A 19,279-nucleotide genomic window follows, 5' to 3' on the forward strand; every position below is an offset into this window, starting at 1 on the left:
GAGAATTGTATTACCCTGTTGTTTATAAAGCGAAATAAGCAAGTCATATTATAATTTCTTATAAAGATTAACTCAAAAGTAATATCTACATTGCTTGGTTGTCATTGGTGATTTTTTAACATATCACATTTCTGGAAAACTAAATGGGGTTCGTGTTGCCTCGTCTTTAGTTGTCGATGTTGAGTTGTTTATACTTTTGTTTGTCATGTTACAATTAAGATTTTTTGTCATGGCATTTTTAGATTTTGTCCGAAAAACGAGTTTGAATGCAACATGAATATGTTTCGCTCTCTTAGCAATTTTTGTGTATAAAGAGATCAAAATATCGCATTTGGCAGATGCGCTCGACTCCAATCTCATTTGTCTGAAATTGACAGTTTTTCTACCGATGGCCGGTGATTCATGTTAGGCACCCTTCACCAATATAAACTGATCGCCACAAAATAGCACAACAGTGCTGAAAACGTCATTTAACGGCAAACAATAAATCAATTAATCACGATACGAAAGGTCGTTGGTACTAACTCAACTGTAAAAATAGAAAGTACCAACAATCATGTGTATCATCTGTCTCGTCTATAATATTGTTTAATTGTAAATTTCTAGGTTCGCAATAAGGTCATTACACTTTATTTGAATATAAGAAGCATGAAGATCTAGAAATGAAAATCCGCCGACAAATCAGTATTTACCTATTCTCTAAAATAACATATGTTATTTGAATTTGAATGAAAAACAAATTCATTATTATACATCAAGGATTATATTGACATTTTCGTTGGGTATTACATTCGACAAGATTGGACGTTACTTTTTGGGACTGCCCGTTTTTCAGTTATTATTAAATTTTTCACTACTAGTAAAATTTAAAAAAAACGTTTTATTACAACACTAAATGAGTACTTTAAACGAATCCGCATTATGAAATTGCGTTCATTAATGGAGAGACATTTTGATATACTTTTCAAATATAAATTAATACTTTTGATTATAAATTCTTATAAATGGACAACTGTATCATCAACGTTGCGAATTCCTTCCGTTTTACCTGTTGTTAGTGAAGGTAAGTGCTTATTCACTTAGTATAGTTCAACAACTGATTTTACATTGGATTGATTGATAATAGATTGTTGGTGTTTTAAGGCCAATGTTAAGCGCCACTTGTGGGCTAGTTCGTGCCGGTCAGTTTTATGGTTGGAGGAAGCAGGAGTGCCCGGAGAAAACCATCGACCTCCAATAAGAAAACTGACATTCCTAGTCAATAAAGATTGGAGTCGAGTGAACCAGCACGTACGGGTTTGCACCTCACAATCTCAGTGTTGACTGGCTAGTGATTACATTAGAAGAACCAATTTAACCACTTAGACACAGAGGTCCCTCATAATAATACTAAACTCAAATATACAATTCATTACCATGATTAGTGTGCCCAACTCCTTCTAATATAAATGTTATTCATTTGTTATTTTTTGTTCGACTTTACTGAACTACGATAAAGCTATTGTTTTACGTGTGTATTTTTATTATCTCCATTTTGTTATTGTACTATCTTTAACACTAAGTTTTGTATAACGATTGTACACAATTCCATGATATTAACAATTTTGTTTTAATAATTGTATTAGAATATGTCGGTAATGTTTTATTAGCTTGAAACTTTTATTAATTATAGTCTCTTTGTCTTTTGAACAGATGTAGATATATATGTTTCAAATATCTAAAACTCTATCCTGAAATCCCCCAATTCTTTATTTGTGGATGCCTTGAGACCAATATACTTTGATATTTAATTCTCGACTGGGTCGAAACCAAATAAATTATTTATTAGTTTCCTTATAAGTATCTGTGTATGTAATATAATATAAACAATATAATTTTTATCCTAAAAAGATATATTGCAACACTTGTGTCTTTTATATGAATTACATAATGTGATAACACAATATGAACAAGGCTAACTTATTAAATGAACTTTTTATAAATCATGTCATGGACATTCGTTAGTCATAAAAGATGGTAAACCTATTGTTGAAGTTATTATATGCACAGTCATGATGCATGTCTTGCTTTAGAATATTTGTGTTCTTAATGGGATAATTTATTACTGGTATTAAACCACTAATTCACAACCCCATTGCTTTTTATGTTAAATTCTGCAATTTCAAGCATTAAGTAAAATTGAGAATGGAAATTGGGAATGTGCCAAAGAGACAACAACCCGACCATAGAGCAGACAACAGCAGAAGGTCACCAGCAGGTCTTCAATGCAACGACAAATTATCGCACCCGGAGACGTCCTTCGGCTGGCCCCTAAACAAATATATACTGGTTCAGTGATAATGAACCCCATACTAAACTCCAAATTGTACACAAGAAACTAAAGTTAAAATAATACATGACTAACAAAGGCCAGAGGCTCCTGACTTGGGACATGCGCAAAAATGTGGCGGGGTTAAACATGTTTGTGAGATCTCAACCCTCCCCCTATACCTCTAGCCAATGCAGAAAAGTAAACGCATAATAATACGCACATTAAAATTCAGTTCAAGAGAAGTCCGAGTCTGATGTCAGAAGATGTAACCAAAGAAAATAAACAAAAAGACAATAATACATTAATAACATCAGCTACTAGCAGTTAACTGACATGCCAGCTCCGGACCTCGATTAAACTGATTGAAAAATTATGTCTTCATCATATGAATATCAGACACAATCCTCCCCCTGGGGGGTTTAGTATCATACCATCATAACAAATATGAAAAGAACATAACCCGTGTCATGCCAACAATTGGTTTATTAATAATAAATGTGTTTAGTTCCGATGCAAAGACCCTACAAGTGAATCATATTAACGCCAAAATATGCAATCTTTAATGACCTGACAACAGTATCGTAACTATATCCCTTCTTAATAAGTCTATTTAAAGGTTTTGTTAGTTTCTGAGGTGAATGCTGACATTTTTGTGCTTTATAAAGAATATTTCCATAAAATATTGGATGTGAAATACCTGAACGTATACGAAGTCTGCATATTGAGCTATATTTACGAATGATGTCCTTATACCGATGATAAAATCTAGTAAATGTTTTGACTAGTTTGTGATATCGAAAACCCTAATGTAATTTTGTTAGTGAATTATATGAGAAAGGAGCAAAGACTGGTGTCTAGAATATGAACCAGCATACAATGAATTAGGGTTATGTAAAAATGATAAATCTGTTCGGCTAAAGATGTCAAACGCTATCCGTATTAATTTCCCCGAAAAGATAGGGTGTATAAGGGTAGCGACTGACGTCTGACTAAATAGTAGAAAGGGGCTGAATATTGAAGTACTACTTTTTGATAAATATTCCTAAAGTAATGAACTAGAGAATTAAGGGCTACTTTATCTTTAAGTTCAAATAAAGTGGCAGTTATTTCATGTCAAAACTGTACCTTATCCTGACTTGTGCTGATAAAATCAACATACCTTTAATTACATATTAGAGCGTACTGGTTCCCGGAAGTTTGACAGTACAAAAACAGCAACTTCAAATATGAACAACAGGCAAAATGTGCCCTCCTATCCTAGTTTCATTACTTCTTTATAATTCAAATAAATCTTTCATTAAGATTTCGACAGTGATCCCAGGTCCCAAAGCTTTCATAAGGTACAAAAACTACCCAAATATACAGCTATGCGTAGGAACTATTTTGTTTAAAATATATACTACTTTCTTGTATATTTTTTTCCAACCGGGCCTGAATTAGTGGATCTATACTTATAAAGTAGTAAACATAAAAATTTTGTATATTTTTATTTGAATTGAATAGTCTTCAGTCTTTGATAAAATGTGGATTGTACATAATTTTATTTAGAAGCCAGCTGCGGACCATCTCCGGGTGCAAAATTTTCTGGATGCGTTGAAGACCAATTGGTGATATTGGGCTGCTGTCTGAAATTTTATTGAAATTGTTTGTCTTTCATCGCAATCCTTTTTTTTTTGGCATTGTCAGATGTCAGGATTTTCTTCGACTTATTCGAATTTGTAATGCTCCCTGATTATTAGAACACTATGTTCTCACAGTGAATGTGGTCAATACTTTCAATTTTAAAGAGTTTCGGTTGGTATACAAATCGCGAAATTATAACAGGATTCTTCTCGACCCTCATCTTGACTAGACGTAAATATCTTAACTAATACTCGATCCGATGGAACAATCACTTGAATATGAAGAACACTTATCATAAAATAGCATTATGAAATTTTAACTATAGCATAAATAAATGCAACATTAGTACTAGTATACCGTTGTTCGAAATTTATAAATCGATTGAGGAAAAAAAATAATTTCGGGTTACAAACTGGAACTGCGGGAACCACATAAAGAATAAGAACAACGACATACCAAAAACACAACAATAAAATGTTACACACACAATAACGAACTATGATTTAACAATGGCCATTTTCCTGACTTGGTTTAATACGTTTTAATTAAAATGGTGGGTTGATCCTGGTTTTTTTTGGCTGGCCAAACCTCCCACTTTAATGACAATGTTAAATATAACATTAAAGTGACAACATTACATGACAGGACTACAATACGTATAGATGGAAAAACATATAGGACGGAGGAACACACAAATAATAGCTATCAAAAGGTACCAGGTTTATAATTTTATACGCCAGACGCGCGTTTCATCTAAATACGACTCATCAGTGACGCTCAGATAAAAGAAGTTCGGAAGTCAAAACAAGTTCAAAGTTGAAGAACATTGAGGACCAAAAATTGGAAGCTTCATTAATTTTAAGTACCAATTTTCGTGAATTGGAGAAAATATTTTTGGTGGTATTTTTTCGAAGTTTAAGCCATAACAAAAATTACCATTTTTATTTCGATATTGTTTTGGACACATACGTGGTTCGTAAGCATTAATCTAAATCATGTCTGTCATAATTTGCATAATGTTAACAGTTGTCTGACTTAATTTGACACAAGTTTATTTGAACAGAATTAAATAAATAATGTGTATTCACATATACATACTGTAACTTCCTCTAAATTTCAATGTACTTTCGACTTGGTTTAGTAAAAGTCGAATAAAATTAAATGTGGTTCAGACATAAGTCGATAATAGTTTACATTCTATGAAAGAGTTAATAACTCGACAAGTACAGATCGAGTACATTTGTGTATGGGGCACCTACTACCTGAGGTCCTAGATCAGCTGACTTTTATCCACCTGCGCACTATAAAAAGGTAACATTAGGTAAATATAAGACCAATTCAGAATGGTAATGTTACAAAACAAAACACAAGTACAGTCAAGTGCAGATACTGTGTATTTCACTATTTGACCTGCTTATAGCGTGTGTCTACATCAGGTGGCATTTTGCAATAGCGACCACAACGTTTTATTCTGCTTTTACAAAAAATTGACGTCTTTTATTTCCTTGTTTAATTAAGTAGACATTTCGATAGTTTATCTGATTAGTCTAAGGGAAAGTAACAGTGCATACAAAACGCTTTAACCCGACGACAATGTCTGCCAGGGTATCTGGATTATGTGTTGTCCAGTTATTTGTGTCTAGCATGTCTTGCATGTCTTGCATGTTTTGTTATTTTGTAATACTTTTATATATAGCTGTTCTGTTTATAGATGACTGTGTGGTATAGGCTCTGTCGAAAGCCATACAGTGACCTATAGTTATTCATTTTTATATCATTGTCTCTATTGTGTAGAGTTGTCTAATGGGAGACCCTGAGTTAATTATCAATGTAGTTCGGTGACGATTTAAAAAAAAAAAATCGATATTTTAATTCTTTGGTTTTTTTTTATTCTTGTTAGACAGCAACCAAAAACAATCTATTTTTTTCGCGACAAGTCGAAAACAATTTTTTTCTTTCAATTTTAGCATTAGTGGCAGCTGAGGGTGAAACAATTTTTTTTTCTTAGAATCAAAAACAAATTATTTTTTTCTTCCAAAAACTGGAAACAAACTTTTTTTTCCAAAAAAAACCATAGCCCCCCCCCCCCCCCCCAGAAAATCTAATGGTTGCTGCCTTATTACATTGATAATGGGCTTTTTAATCAAATAATGGTAGGAAATGTAAGGAGCTATATATCTTTAACGCATTCACCATTAACTTTGTTGATGCTACATTATTGATAATGTCATGACAACACATATTGATGTATAACTCGGAGGAGTAAAATACCCACATTTATTTCACATATGAAAATATCGGTTTTTATTTCACTTGGAAATCACGGTGTTTCATTTAAACCAGTGTTACAGTTAGGTTAATCTAATCACAAAAACGAACGTAAATAATATCATCCAAATCAAACAATGTCTACCATCGTTTTTTTCCTTGCATGTTCAAGCGTTGTATTATTAATATGTTTTCTGAGTGCAGTGTATTGAGAGTGATTGGAAAAAAAGTTTTTATGTACTAGTACATGTATTCAATTGTGACCTACTCGTTCTACTCAATATATTAACTTCCGTCCGTTCATTGGTCCGTCCTTTCTTTGTCCGATAACATTCTCAAATGGTTCTATCAATATAATTTTTTTCAAATTTGCAAAACAATTAACACCACAAGTACAACAAGACTTAAAACCCAAAATATTTGATGGGACTCATGATGTTCATGATCAATTGCCTTTGAATTCTTTTTATTATTTTTTGCATTATTGTTTTTCTGTTCTTTTTTTGTATGTATGTTTTAGTGGTCATGTCGATGTATGTCTTATCTAAGTACTTGTGTTAACATGGTTAATGATCCCTGTTAATTTTATTTAATTTTTAAACACGTGGACTAATGTTAGAAGTGATTTCAGGATATTACTCGTTGAACAGCGGTATACAACTGCTGCCTTTATTCTTTATATTTATCTTTTTCAGAGTTTGTCAAACTTACAATAACTACATCTACATCTCTAGGAGCTCGATATAAACGTTCAAACCCTCCTAATAGTTCAATAGGTCAAGGGAATCAATCAAAAAATGTCACCTCTGGACCACCAGATAATTCAGTGGGCTTATCAAACAACACAGGATCTCCAAGTTTAGGAATGCATAATAGACAAGGGACACATATACACAATCTGCAAGGGACACCCGAAATGAATAACATGAACGCAGCATCGAACACTCCATCAGATTCAGGATCACCTGTAGTCCCATCTGGTTCTGAAACGTCATCAGTTCCAAGAGGACGGATCGGTTCATATCTCCTTCCTAATGAACTCCGTATTAGTTTTACTCTTGGTAATGAAGCAGTTCATCTAGATTTGTTAAAGAATAGACAATTCGGAAGAAATGCAGTACCTGTGTTCACAAAGTTATCAGATGGCAGTATTGTTCAGCATGGTCTTTCATCAGTAAAGGTACTACACATTATAAATAAAAGAGATTACTAATAACCACACAGTTAACCCAATAGAGATATTGTTTTTATTTAAATCTATACCAAACCAAATAACACAATGTATCAATTTATATTAATTGTGTTAACACAGATACAGTCATTACTAAAAAAAAAAAGGAAACAGAATCGCTGTTGACATGACTCAAAGGAAACAATTTGATCAAATTTATCAAAGAATACATCAAAACAAAACATCTGTTTATGAGTTTGTATAAGAAAATATATAACGACAAATGTTATGACGGCAATCAAAGGAAACTGTATATTTATAAATATAAGAACAACAATGACTTAAATGTTCATTGTTATGTAATAAGTCGCTGATATATAATACATTGGAAAGGACAATTGGTCGTAGTTGAAATTGGCTAACCTCCTGTTAACCCAAACATAATGTCATCTATTATCAATGCAAATATGAATGATTCCAATTTCATCATATTAAATGGATTATTTGTTCAATTGATATGTCCAATATTTTCAACGAAAGATGTATTAATTGAAATTAATGGTACAAATATACCCCCTTACTATAAATTAAAATAGAACATTATTTTCCCTTTCAGCACGTTGGTTCATATTATACAGACAAAGATCATACTCATAATTTACATCTTGAATGTATGTCCAATTCAAGCAGCACATGTACACACTATAGAATGGTAGGTACTCCTATCTAGTTGATTCCTTAGTAAATCAATATTGATCCATATATGTCTACTGATCTCTAATTGATATATTAGGCCAAGACACCTCGTAATGATATCGTCACATAGAATTTAACAAATCATTTTGTTATTAAATATATTTGCTCATTTACTTTTTATTTGCACTGCATATGAATAAATCTGTTTATAGGTTTCTTTAACAACCAATTTGATAACATGGATAAAATTGTAATAATTCGTTAGAACTAGAACAAATTTGGAAATACATTCTTTGAAACAATATTTATTCACATAAATCTTCCCATTACGGTATAATACAAATGTAATAACTAATAAGGATTCAGAAGCAAGTTTGGTTTTGAAAATATATATCCTAAATAAAGGCAATAGTTGTATACCGCTGTTCTCAATTTATAAATCGATTGAGAAAAAAACAAATCTAGGTTACAAAATAATACTGAGGGAAACGCATCAAATATAAGAGGAGAACTACGACTACTAAGTACATTATTCATATATGTGTACTCATTTTTCTTCAGTTTGGATCATTTGAGCATAACTCTGACATGCACCTGATAGAACCAAAAGTTCAACCAATCGACCTAGGGGATGAATGTGAACACCTTCATCGCATTGTTAAAACAGATCATATTGATGGGATAAAAATCGACCATTTAACTTTGACAGGAGGTAATATGTGCAAATTGTCCATAAGCAAGTAAAAATTGTTAATGGCATGAATAAAGGACAATCTTTTAAAGAAAAGTGTTGAAACTAAACAATAAGTACCTGATACATCATAGACCGGGTTTAAGGATGATATATATTAAAAACGTATAGCGTGTGTTATAGCCGGTAGAAAAGGGTTTCATCAGTGCCTTTAATCATTCATAAGAATAATCTGTATCAACCGAAAGCTTAAGATATACTTCTATGAATAGTTAACACAAACGCCCTAGAAACTTTTAAGAATAATGTCCCTTAACATAAATGTTCAATCTTTTTATCAACAAAACCCCAACATTTCTTTCCAATCAAATTTATAATAATTGTTGACATGGATCAATTTGGGTGTCCATATCTTACTACTCCGATGCTAGCGTTTTGACAAGGTTACCGTTAGTCAATGTTCGTAATTATCGTGTGATACATTGTTATAAACAAACATTAATTGCAACTGACGTATGGACGGTTACTCTAAACGCTTCAATTCCACTGCTGCAAATTTATTTCATTCTCCAAAGAAAACCCAGTTAGCCCTTTACTACGTTATCGTAATAGAAATAAAGAATATGAGGTTTTTATTCAAGATGCACCTGACACAAAAAGTTAAATTTTAGCGCTTTTATTGCTTTTTTCTTTCCCAATATTGTACAGATAATTTTATACTATTCTACTATGCTAATTTGTTGAATTTTCGCACTGATCTAATGATTCTCATTCTGTTTTTAACAAGTTAAGAACAGTCCAGCTCCAACGTCATTACCAGCAAAAAAGAATAACGCAGAACCTACGATTGATATGATACCGTCGAATACGAGCAACTCTATGCCTATGAACAATGCGTCAACACCTACGCATGAAAACCACTCAGCTCCGGCTACCATTATATCAACACCAGCCAATAATAACAATTCAGCTGCTCCTACAAACATTACCAAAATATCGACTAATAATGAACATCGAACTCCTTTGGCAATCACATCTTTGCCGACACACAAGGCAATGGCACCAAAACAAGCAAATCACCCAGATCCTAACAAAATTACGTCCATCCCGTCAAAAAAGAAACGTCCAGTTTCAAAAACTAAATCATTGCCAGTGACAAATAAAATCCCTACACCTAAGAAAATCACATCGATACCAGCAAAGACAAAATCACGCACTCCAAAGAACACTTCACCAGAAAACGATAAGAAAAAACGTCCAGCTCTAAAAATAAAACCGATGCCAATGATAAAGAAAAACCGTACACCTAAAACAATCACATCAAAGCTATTAAAGAAAAAACCCAGTCCTCATAAGAATACATCAGGACACATTAAGAAAAAGAGTCAAGCTCCAAAACTCAGATCAACACGAATAAGAAAGAAACATCCTACACTTAAGAATATCACTTCGATACCACCAAAGACAAAACATCGCACTCCAAAGAAAATTCAGTCATCACTAACTAAGAAGAAACGTCCAGCCCCCAAAAGTAAATCAATAGGCGTGAAAAACAAAATCCCCACGCCTACGACAATCACATCAATACCAGCAAAGAAAAAACACAGTGATCCTAAGAAAATAAGACCAGAACAAGATGAAAAGAAACGTCCAGCTTCAAACATTAAATCAATACGAACAAAAAAGCCACATCCTACACCTGAGAAAATCACATCAGTACCAGCAAAGAAGAAACGTCCAGTTCACACCATTAAATCAATAACCGCGAATAATAAACAAGGCACTCGCATGAAAGTCTCGTCTTTACCAGAAAAGGTGACACATACTTCTATTAAGAAAATCAAATCAAAACGAGCAAAGAAAAACCGCCAAGTTTCAAAAATTAAATCTATGACGGCGAAAAAGAAACATCCTACACCTAAGACAATCACATCAATACCAGCAAAGAAAAATCAAAGTACTCCAAAGAAAACAACATCAGTGCAACCTACGGAGAAAAGTCAAGCTACGAAGGTAATTACATCTAAAGAGAGGGACAATCCTTCATCTGATGAAATTATACAAATACCAGTGCAGAAAAGTTCGCCTTCTGACAGAATGACATCAATACCAGAGAAAAGACGCCCGTCTAAGATTCCATCAAAAACCACAAAAGGTCTAAACAGAAAACTTACATCAAAGCTGAAAGCAGGTAACATTAAGATGAAGTAAAAGATAAATATATATTGTCAGAACTGCATCATATTTTTTAATTAACTGACTTACTGTCAAAAGCAATAATGAAATTCAAGAATCAGCTTACTCATATTGTCAAGTAACTGTCAACAAAATTAAGCTAATCATGCAAATATTGGTTTTTGATTCTTTTCTTTTTCTTTTATTCATATTTAGCTTACCGAGTTTTATACGCGTACACATGTCGTTAAACTGAAAACTACCACTCAGTGACGAACACTTTGCCATAATTAAACCGTTACAATACAGACACATACGTCATATAAATAATTAAAAATAATTTTTTCATTTCAATATAACCGATGAATTACATTTCTTTTGTAAAATACTTTGATATTCATGATATGATTATTAAAGATCAGTATGAGTATATTGTATTCATTGCTAATTGTTCTGGTAGTAGGATTGGACGAATTTTGATTGTTTGAAATCGGTTAACAGATGTTGCACGTGCGAAAAAATGATCTATATTAGATCTCTGAAAAATTACAACGACAAAAACATATTTTTTAATTCAATGTAACTGTTTAGTTAAAAATTAAAATCGGTAAAAAATCTAAAGGCAATTAGCTTAATACAGACATAATAAGTTTACTTTCCTAGAAATAAATCTGCTTCCGTTCAACATGTTCAATTCAATCAATGTAAGTTAAGTTAAAAGTTGTTGTTCTCTTTGTCAAACGTTTCGACAACTTTAAATTTCGAATATTTTGCGATATGTTTATTTTAGCAACAAATGCACAGAAATGAGTATCACATTTTGCAATATGTTTATTTTAGCAAAAAATGCGCAGAAATGAGTATCACAAAAATACAGTCTCGCATTTGAAACTATAATTGCATTGAATTTCTGCAATATTGATTTTAAAACAGTTACTGTAAAAGTTAGTCATGTGTATGTGTTTATTCTTTAAATTCGCAGTAATAAATGCGATGAAACATTTAGATTTTACAGTAACCCTTTAATTTCCATATCCATAAAAATACTGTACCTTTTTCGAATGAATTTTCAAATCACACGTATTAAACTAGAAAATATTTTGATTTTAAATTTTACTATCAGTTTTATCTGATAATAATACAGTAGATCGTTTGTGTGGAAAAGTCATGCCACTTAAACCCCATGAACATGACAACATTTGCATATTTGACCATCCAATGTCAAATCAGATACAATTTTTTTTTCAGGTAAAGAAATATAATCAATAACAGATATTAACTCACATCGGCATCTTTGCATAAACAATTTGTTTTTTCTTTAACTTTATTAAAGGTTATTGCTCATATCTTAATCATAATTGCAAGATCGTATAATATAGGTACTTAGCATTATTTCCTTAAATAAGAAAGGAAAATGGCGAGAAGAAAATCTGTATTTTTTTTATAAACACATATCTGATCCTAATGATTGTTTCAACTTAACATGCTTTGCGTGAGAAGAAGCAAAATTTGTCCGGTAAAAAAAAAATAAGTTTACGATTCCCAAAGGCAAGCACCTAGTGTTAAATATATTCAATAACAGAATGAAATCGGAGGGATTAGTACTCTGGAAGAAATAAAACGAATAAAAAAGAAAGTGATGGATTGTGGACAAGGTTTTGGGCGGCAGTAATAGTTGGAAATGCTCAACTTAATCAAAATGTGCGTGTAATGCGTATTCAAGAGAATAAAATGAACCAAAATTGTGAGAGTGCTTACTGGTGGTCTCTTCGGAAAAATCTTGGGTGGGTGGTATAATCGAAAACATGGGGGTGCTTGGTATATCCAAATTCAAATGAAATCACACTTCGATATCTTACCATTACTAACTAGAGTCATGTATTAATTTCCGTGTCAAGTATCACTGATCTCGTTTTCGTCTTTTCTTACACCTTAGTATATTTATCTTTAAGGAATTTTATTTTTATTGTAGATCTTTGTCACATGAAACACCTCTGGTGTCATGATATCTTCATTTGACTGTGTTTGTGTTTTTCGTTTTGTATATTACTACTTAATTGACTAATTGTAATACATTCTTATATTCATATTTATATTGGCTTTCAGACAAGTCAAAAACCATATCATCACCTAAGCTTTCTACCCGAAAACATAGACGTAGAAAGTCCAGAAAAATCAAAGGTAAATACGCAATAAATAATTCTTTTGACAGACAAACTCTCTTCAAATATGTTACTTTATTACCTGTACATTAAAAGTGTTGTATCTTAAAACACTATTGTGGTTGATAATTTGAGACATGTACAACCAAATGAGCTCCGTGAGGTTATTGGTGCATGTCTGGTATAGTTTAAACTATAATTTTTTGTCATCAAATACATTTTTGTGATACCATTGAATCTATCACAAAATGCACCGAAAAGAGGAAAAAAAACTTCAAAAATTATGTAACACCTCTATGTTGCCGCCTCTATGTTACTGTAACTAGTTCTGAAAGAGGGACGAAAGATACCAGAGGGACAGTCAAACCCATAAATCGAAAATAAACTGACAACGCCATGGCTAAAAATGAAAAAGACAAACAGACAAACAATAGTACACATTACACAACATAGAAAACTAAGCAACACGAACCCCACCAAAAACTAGGGGTGATCTGAACATAAAATAAAATATAAAATTTCCTCTCCGATCTTTTTTATAATTGCAAATGTTATTACTACAACTGAATCGAAATTTCTGTTGATAGACTGTTTGTTTTTAGAGTTGTCAACAGCCCAACAGCCTTTCATTTATAGGTTTTCAGTATGTGTGCCTCTTTCGTAACTGAAGAGGCATTAATTTATCGAAATGAACATCAGGTGTAGTAAAATAGGTACCGCTAATGCTATAACATAGATTTAAATAATGTTTAAATGATACAATACATAGTAAAATAGGTACATTTTATGTATCAAATGCTGACATAAACTTTTTTATATTTATGATGATACTGATCAATCTTATAATAGAAAAATTGCCGTTAATATTCTAAACGATGAAAAGCAGCTCTTATTTTCTTTAACATTTCAATGAAATATTTTACTTATGTTATTTCGATAAATTGTTGATTTTTGTTTACTAGTAATTCCCTTTTGTTTATAATTTTGAATCCTATTTTTATTTGATCATTTCTGATCATAAATATCATGTATATATAATAATGATAGGTCCAAGACGAAATAAGAGGCTAAAAAATAAAAGGATTTTTGCAAAGAATATGGCAACTATGTTTAAAAGACCACGATCTCCACGGAGAAAGAATCAGAAGACACTTAAAAAACAAAGGCCACACAACTCTGTTTTTACCATTCATAGAAAAAGAAACAAACATCAATTTAACAAAATATCTGATAGAAGTACTAAAGATCGGAGTTTAGCTGCCGATCTTCCGATTAAATCATCCTTCCAGCAAAAAGAAAACAAAACTGTTGTGACAACTGGTACTAAAAAGCAGCATTCCGACTCAAAAGATCAAGAAGAAACCAGGAAAAAACAGAAAAATGCAATTACTCATATGCTGAATGAATCTGATACGTTCCATGAAAACGATAAAAAGTTGAAAAACCAAGAAATACAATCACATCAGATGTTAAATGAACCGAAACCTTCAATACAACACAAAACTTTGCAACCAGAACAGTTGGACAAATCGAGTTCGAAACCATGGGCCAGTATTCCAGGATTAAAGATACCGATTGATGATATTGTATTACCATTTGGTAAATATCCTCTCTTAACTAATTATTCTATTGCAATTCAATAATTCGTGTCCTATTATTTAGGAAGACATTTTATCTAGCTATAAAAAAGGGGATGTTCTATGATTATAGATCCGACAACTTTCCACCGGAGATAAAAAGAGAAAAATCGGAACTTCTAAAGGCCAACGTCCTGTTTTACGTTGTTGAGACTACAAATTAGCACTTAAAGTATGGTATTGCTCAGTATAAGACCCATGTGTGTGGAAAAATAACCAAATATACCACAAGTTGGCATATTAATACACTTCTTTCATGAGAAAAATAATCGCTTAACGAGTTCTTCGGTCATCATCAAAAACTGGTCACAAGTTTAAGTTAAAGAACTTATTAGAGAATTTCTTAGGAAGCGACGAAACACTTCTACATATAAATGTACATAAATTATATCATTCATATGCGATTACTTATAATGCATTTAAAATTGGAGATACGGCTCATTATTATTGAAATTTTCTTCCTTTGACACAATGATCCTAAACATCCCCTGTCGTCCAACCTATTGGCGAATTTGCATCTGGAATCGCTACGCTGACTACTAATGAAGCCCATCTTTTTATTTTTACATGGTTTTAACAATGGCAAATGAAAGTAATATGATGAAAGTGTTGCACATAAATTAGGAAATGCTAATTTGTCACCTCAGTTGGTCTCATTTAAGTACAGAATATTCATCAGCTCTCACTTCTACACGCTTCGACTAGTTTTGACTTTTATATAATCAATATGCTAGTTTCTTGTATATTAAGAGGACAAAACTTAATCAAGTCAAGATTCTGGCAGTTCCGTTAATAATAAGCCTACACCAACATCAACTAGACAGATGAGAACAAACCCTACGATGAACAGATCTATTTAAAAGCAGCATAACATTCATGAACAAGTAATAATGAAACCATCAATATTTCGCATAAATCTTACTTCAAACCACCTCTTTTTTATTAAAGCGCCACTGATGAGCCCTTTGTAGATGAAACGCTCGTCATACGTTCTAAATCATATGCCTGCTTTCTTCTTTTTTCATTACCGATTTTGTTTACATGCATAAATCAATGCAATAAACGTACGTGAACATAATTTTGAGATTACATTATACTGATGATATATTGTAGACTCACCTTTGTCAATTATCGACAAACAGATGTCTGGCAATGAAGAAAGAAAATACAAATCATTTTATCCAAAATCAAAAATAAAAGGAGTTCATCATTTTGGAAAATTTAGAGATGCAGTAAATACCATGTGGTCTGGACATATGTTTGACAGAGAGCATGGTGGCATCTTGGGAAATTCTAACTCGTTATCTAAATCTGTATTGAAAGCAGAAAGTGCTCCTCAAGTCGAAACAAAGATCAACCGCATAGCATCAATATTGGGTACAGTTGCTAATGTTCTATTTCATATTTGTATAATGGGAAAGCGATGAATGAGGTTGTTAGATTTGATTTATGCCTTGTTGTGCTTCTTTCTTAAATACTTGTTTGTTTTTGCTGTGATGAAGATGCTTGTGATACTTTTACGTCCTATCATTATTGTTTGTGATTTTCTCGTATGCTTGTTTTTCGTTTTTGCTGATGTGCTTTGTCTATTTGCCTTTTGGTGTTACTTCGATGCATGTAGCATGGCTCTGTGCTTATACATCCCGTTATTGTGCTATTGGGAAACTTGTTTGTTGCTTGTCTTTCAGTTTTTGCTTTGTGCTTTGTCTATATGCTTTTTATGTTTCATATATGACGTGGTTCTGTACTCATACTCTGTATTGTACTGTGGCAATATCGTGTATTCTTGTCCCTGCTAATACGCTTAGTCTATATGCCATTTTGTGATCCTTTGTTACATATTTGTTTGTTTATTTTTAGTGATGAAGATTATTACACAATGTTGACTGCTGTTTATCTATTATGTCTGTATGTTTTGTTCACGCATCGATGTCAATATAATGGAATTTGATGCGGCTGTCATACAAGTGAGAGGTTTAGCTAGCTATTAAACCAGATTCAATCCACCATTTTCTACATAAATAAATGTCTGTACCAAGTCAGGAATATGACAGTTGTTATCTATTCGTTTGATATGTTTCAGCTTTTGATTTTGCAATTTGATTAGGGACTTTTCGTTTTATGATTTCCTCGGAGTTCAGTATTTTTGTGATTTTTCTTTTTATGCTACCTTTTCAATAATGTATAGAACTTCACAAAAAAGTCATGTTAATTAGGTAAGACATGCTATTTATACAATCTTCGTGTATCTCAAATTAATCCGATCTTTAAAAGTTCTAGAAATTTTGGAACCAACATGTATCGGTATCGTTAGACAGATGGACGGAAAAAATATTCATATACACCTTTGTACGATTTAATGCTGTGAATTCATATTTATCGCTTTATGGTATAAATTCGTAAATACTTATAACATGACATAGAATATAGTATGAAATGAAATTACACTAGTAATTGTGCAACGCATGATAATCGTGCGTGTATTATTCGTATATTTTGCACGGAAAACGCCAAAATCGAGCAACATCCGATAATCGTGCTTAAATTTACGAAAGATTTCACATGATTCAAGCATGTATTGGCCTGCATGCGTGGTGCTTTTGCATATATAGAACTCTTCCCATTAAATAAAAGTTTATTTTCAGGTCAGTCGAAACACAGAAGGAAGAGAGCGACTGGAAACTACAATGTGGAAGTATTTGTTGTAATTGACTTTCCGATATATAACTTGTAAGTGAGTATAACTTCTAAAGGTAAAACCCTTTGATTCTTACGTTATTAACGATTTAGCGCACACGTGTTAATTAAATAACCTTCAACAGGTCAAAATTTTGTTGACGCAATTAAAGAAAACAAAGCTTATGAACATCTTAAATAAAAATAGATCTGAATGAAAAAAGTAAAATCACTACAATACTAAACTCTGAGGAAAATCAAAAGCTCAAACACATCAGAAGAACGGATAAAAACTGTCATATTCCTGACTTTGTACAGGCATTTTCCTATGTAGAAAATGGTGGATTGAATCGAAGGTAAAATACAAAAAGGAACTTACCTTAGCCTGTCGATGTTGTAAAAAATCAAATCACAAGAGGATAAAAAACATAAAACACAAAAGAAAAATAGGAAGAAAAAATAAGCAGTTGATGAAATATGTATCATATGTTTTAGGTAAAAAGACTCAAACATGGTAAACTTATTTGTGTAAATTTAAATTATAGTTTCGTGTCGATAAGACATGTTGAATTTTTAACAAATGTAATGTTGTTGTTATAATTTGTGCAATTTCTGGTTTAAACTTTCATTCTATAGAAATAATTAATCTTGATTACTAATGACAGTTCGTTTAAATGAAACATCTATATGGTTACAAAAAAGTTTCTTTTCAAAATAAATAATTCACTTTTAGTTAATCGTCTTTGCAGTGTTTGTCCTTAACAAAGGGACTGACTTTTTTAATTGCTTATTTTGTTTTCTAGCTGGTTGAGGGAGGAAAATTCCAATAGTGACAGAGCAATGCAACGAGTTCGAGAATATTACACATTTTTGTTGTTGGGAGTAAGTATTTAATGGGTCAAACATACACATTAGAATAGGCCGTTAAAGAAGAATCATAAGGATTATGGGTAATTTTGTCCCTACCCCAAAATTAAAACAATGTGATATCATTGGTTGTTTCTAATGTTTAGGGCGTGTTCAGCCAATCACGATTTGTTGATGGACAATTTTGAAAATATTACTTTAGATTCTGAAACAGCGAGTTTCACAGTATGAACCAGACTGGTCTACATCAATGAAATCAGGCAACACTTCTTTTACAAATCTCATTGCTACAAAATAGAGGCTTAAGATCCCGAGGACAATCAAACTCATATTTTGGCAGGAAACTTCCAACGACATGACAAACAAACAACAGAGATCAAAAGACAAACAACAGTTTACAAAAACACAACAAACAATACTAAAAACTAGCTGACATTAACCCAACCACAAACTGTGGGTGGTCTCAGGGTATCCTGAGGGGTACAAATGCTACGATGAGACTGATGAAACAAAAGATTAGGAAATAGCTGGGTTTTTTTTAAATTTAATTATAAAAGGGGTTAAATTACAAACAATATTACAGAAAAAAAACCCATTCAATTAAAGATAACTCATATAAAGTTTTCATGACGTCAATCAATAGTGTAATTGTTGCTATGTACATTGAATATTGTAGTATATCATGTATATGGCACTGTAAAATGCTACACATTTGATATGATACTAATATCTTCTCGCAAGATAAGTGTTGCTATAGTGTACGTCAATACGTGCGCTTGTTTCCATAGCATCAACAGCCAAAAGTTGAAACTAATTACATTGAAAAACAAAAACACCCCAAAATAAGACAACTAAAGAACGCTTATGAAAAGCTATGGTAATCATTAACCTTGGTTTGCAACCAATTATATTTAATAGAATTTATACAAATAAACATAGAAAATTTAGTCAGAATATGACGACGGAAAACCCCTTATATCTTAAAATACCATATTACGCGTC

The 19,279-nt window shown here is 32.2% G+C and overlaps 1 protein-coding gene across 2 annotated transcripts in view; it reads left to right on the plus strand.

Moving 5' to 3' along the window:
* The first annotated feature begins 501 nt into the window (after positions 1-501).
* The window catches only part of LOC139504452 (uncharacterized), a 32,747-nt gene continuing 13,969 nt past the window's right edge, over positions 502-19,279 (plus strand). Inside the window, exons 1-10 of one of the 2 annotated variants that reach the window (XM_071294538.1) lie at positions 502-1,063; positions 6,898-7,382; positions 7,990-8,085; positions 8,631-8,781; positions 9,548-10,951; positions 13,042-13,116; positions 14,145-14,696; positions 15,848-16,111; positions 17,380-17,464; positions 18,214-18,292. In XM_071294538.1, the coding sequence (XP_071150639.1) occupies positions 922-1,063; positions 6,898-7,382; positions 7,990-8,085; positions 8,631-8,781; positions 9,548-10,951; positions 13,042-13,116; positions 14,145-14,696; positions 15,848-16,111; positions 17,380-17,464; positions 18,214-18,292 (3,333 nt within the window). In that variant the 5' untranslated portion in view covers positions 502-921. The remainder of the gene's footprint in view (positions 1,064-6,897; positions 7,383-7,989; positions 8,086-8,630; positions 8,782-9,547; positions 10,952-13,041; positions 13,117-14,144; positions 14,697-15,847; positions 16,112-17,379; positions 17,465-18,213; positions 18,293-19,279) is intronic. The other variant, XM_071294539.1, reaches the window with a different exon arrangement.

The sequence above is a fragment of the Mytilus edulis genome, chromosome 14 (genome assembly GCF_963676685.1).
Source record: "Mytilus edulis chromosome 14, xbMytEdul2.2, whole genome shotgun sequence".
NCBI lineage: Eukaryota > Metazoa > Mollusca > Bivalvia > Mytilida > Mytilidae > Mytilus > Mytilus edulis.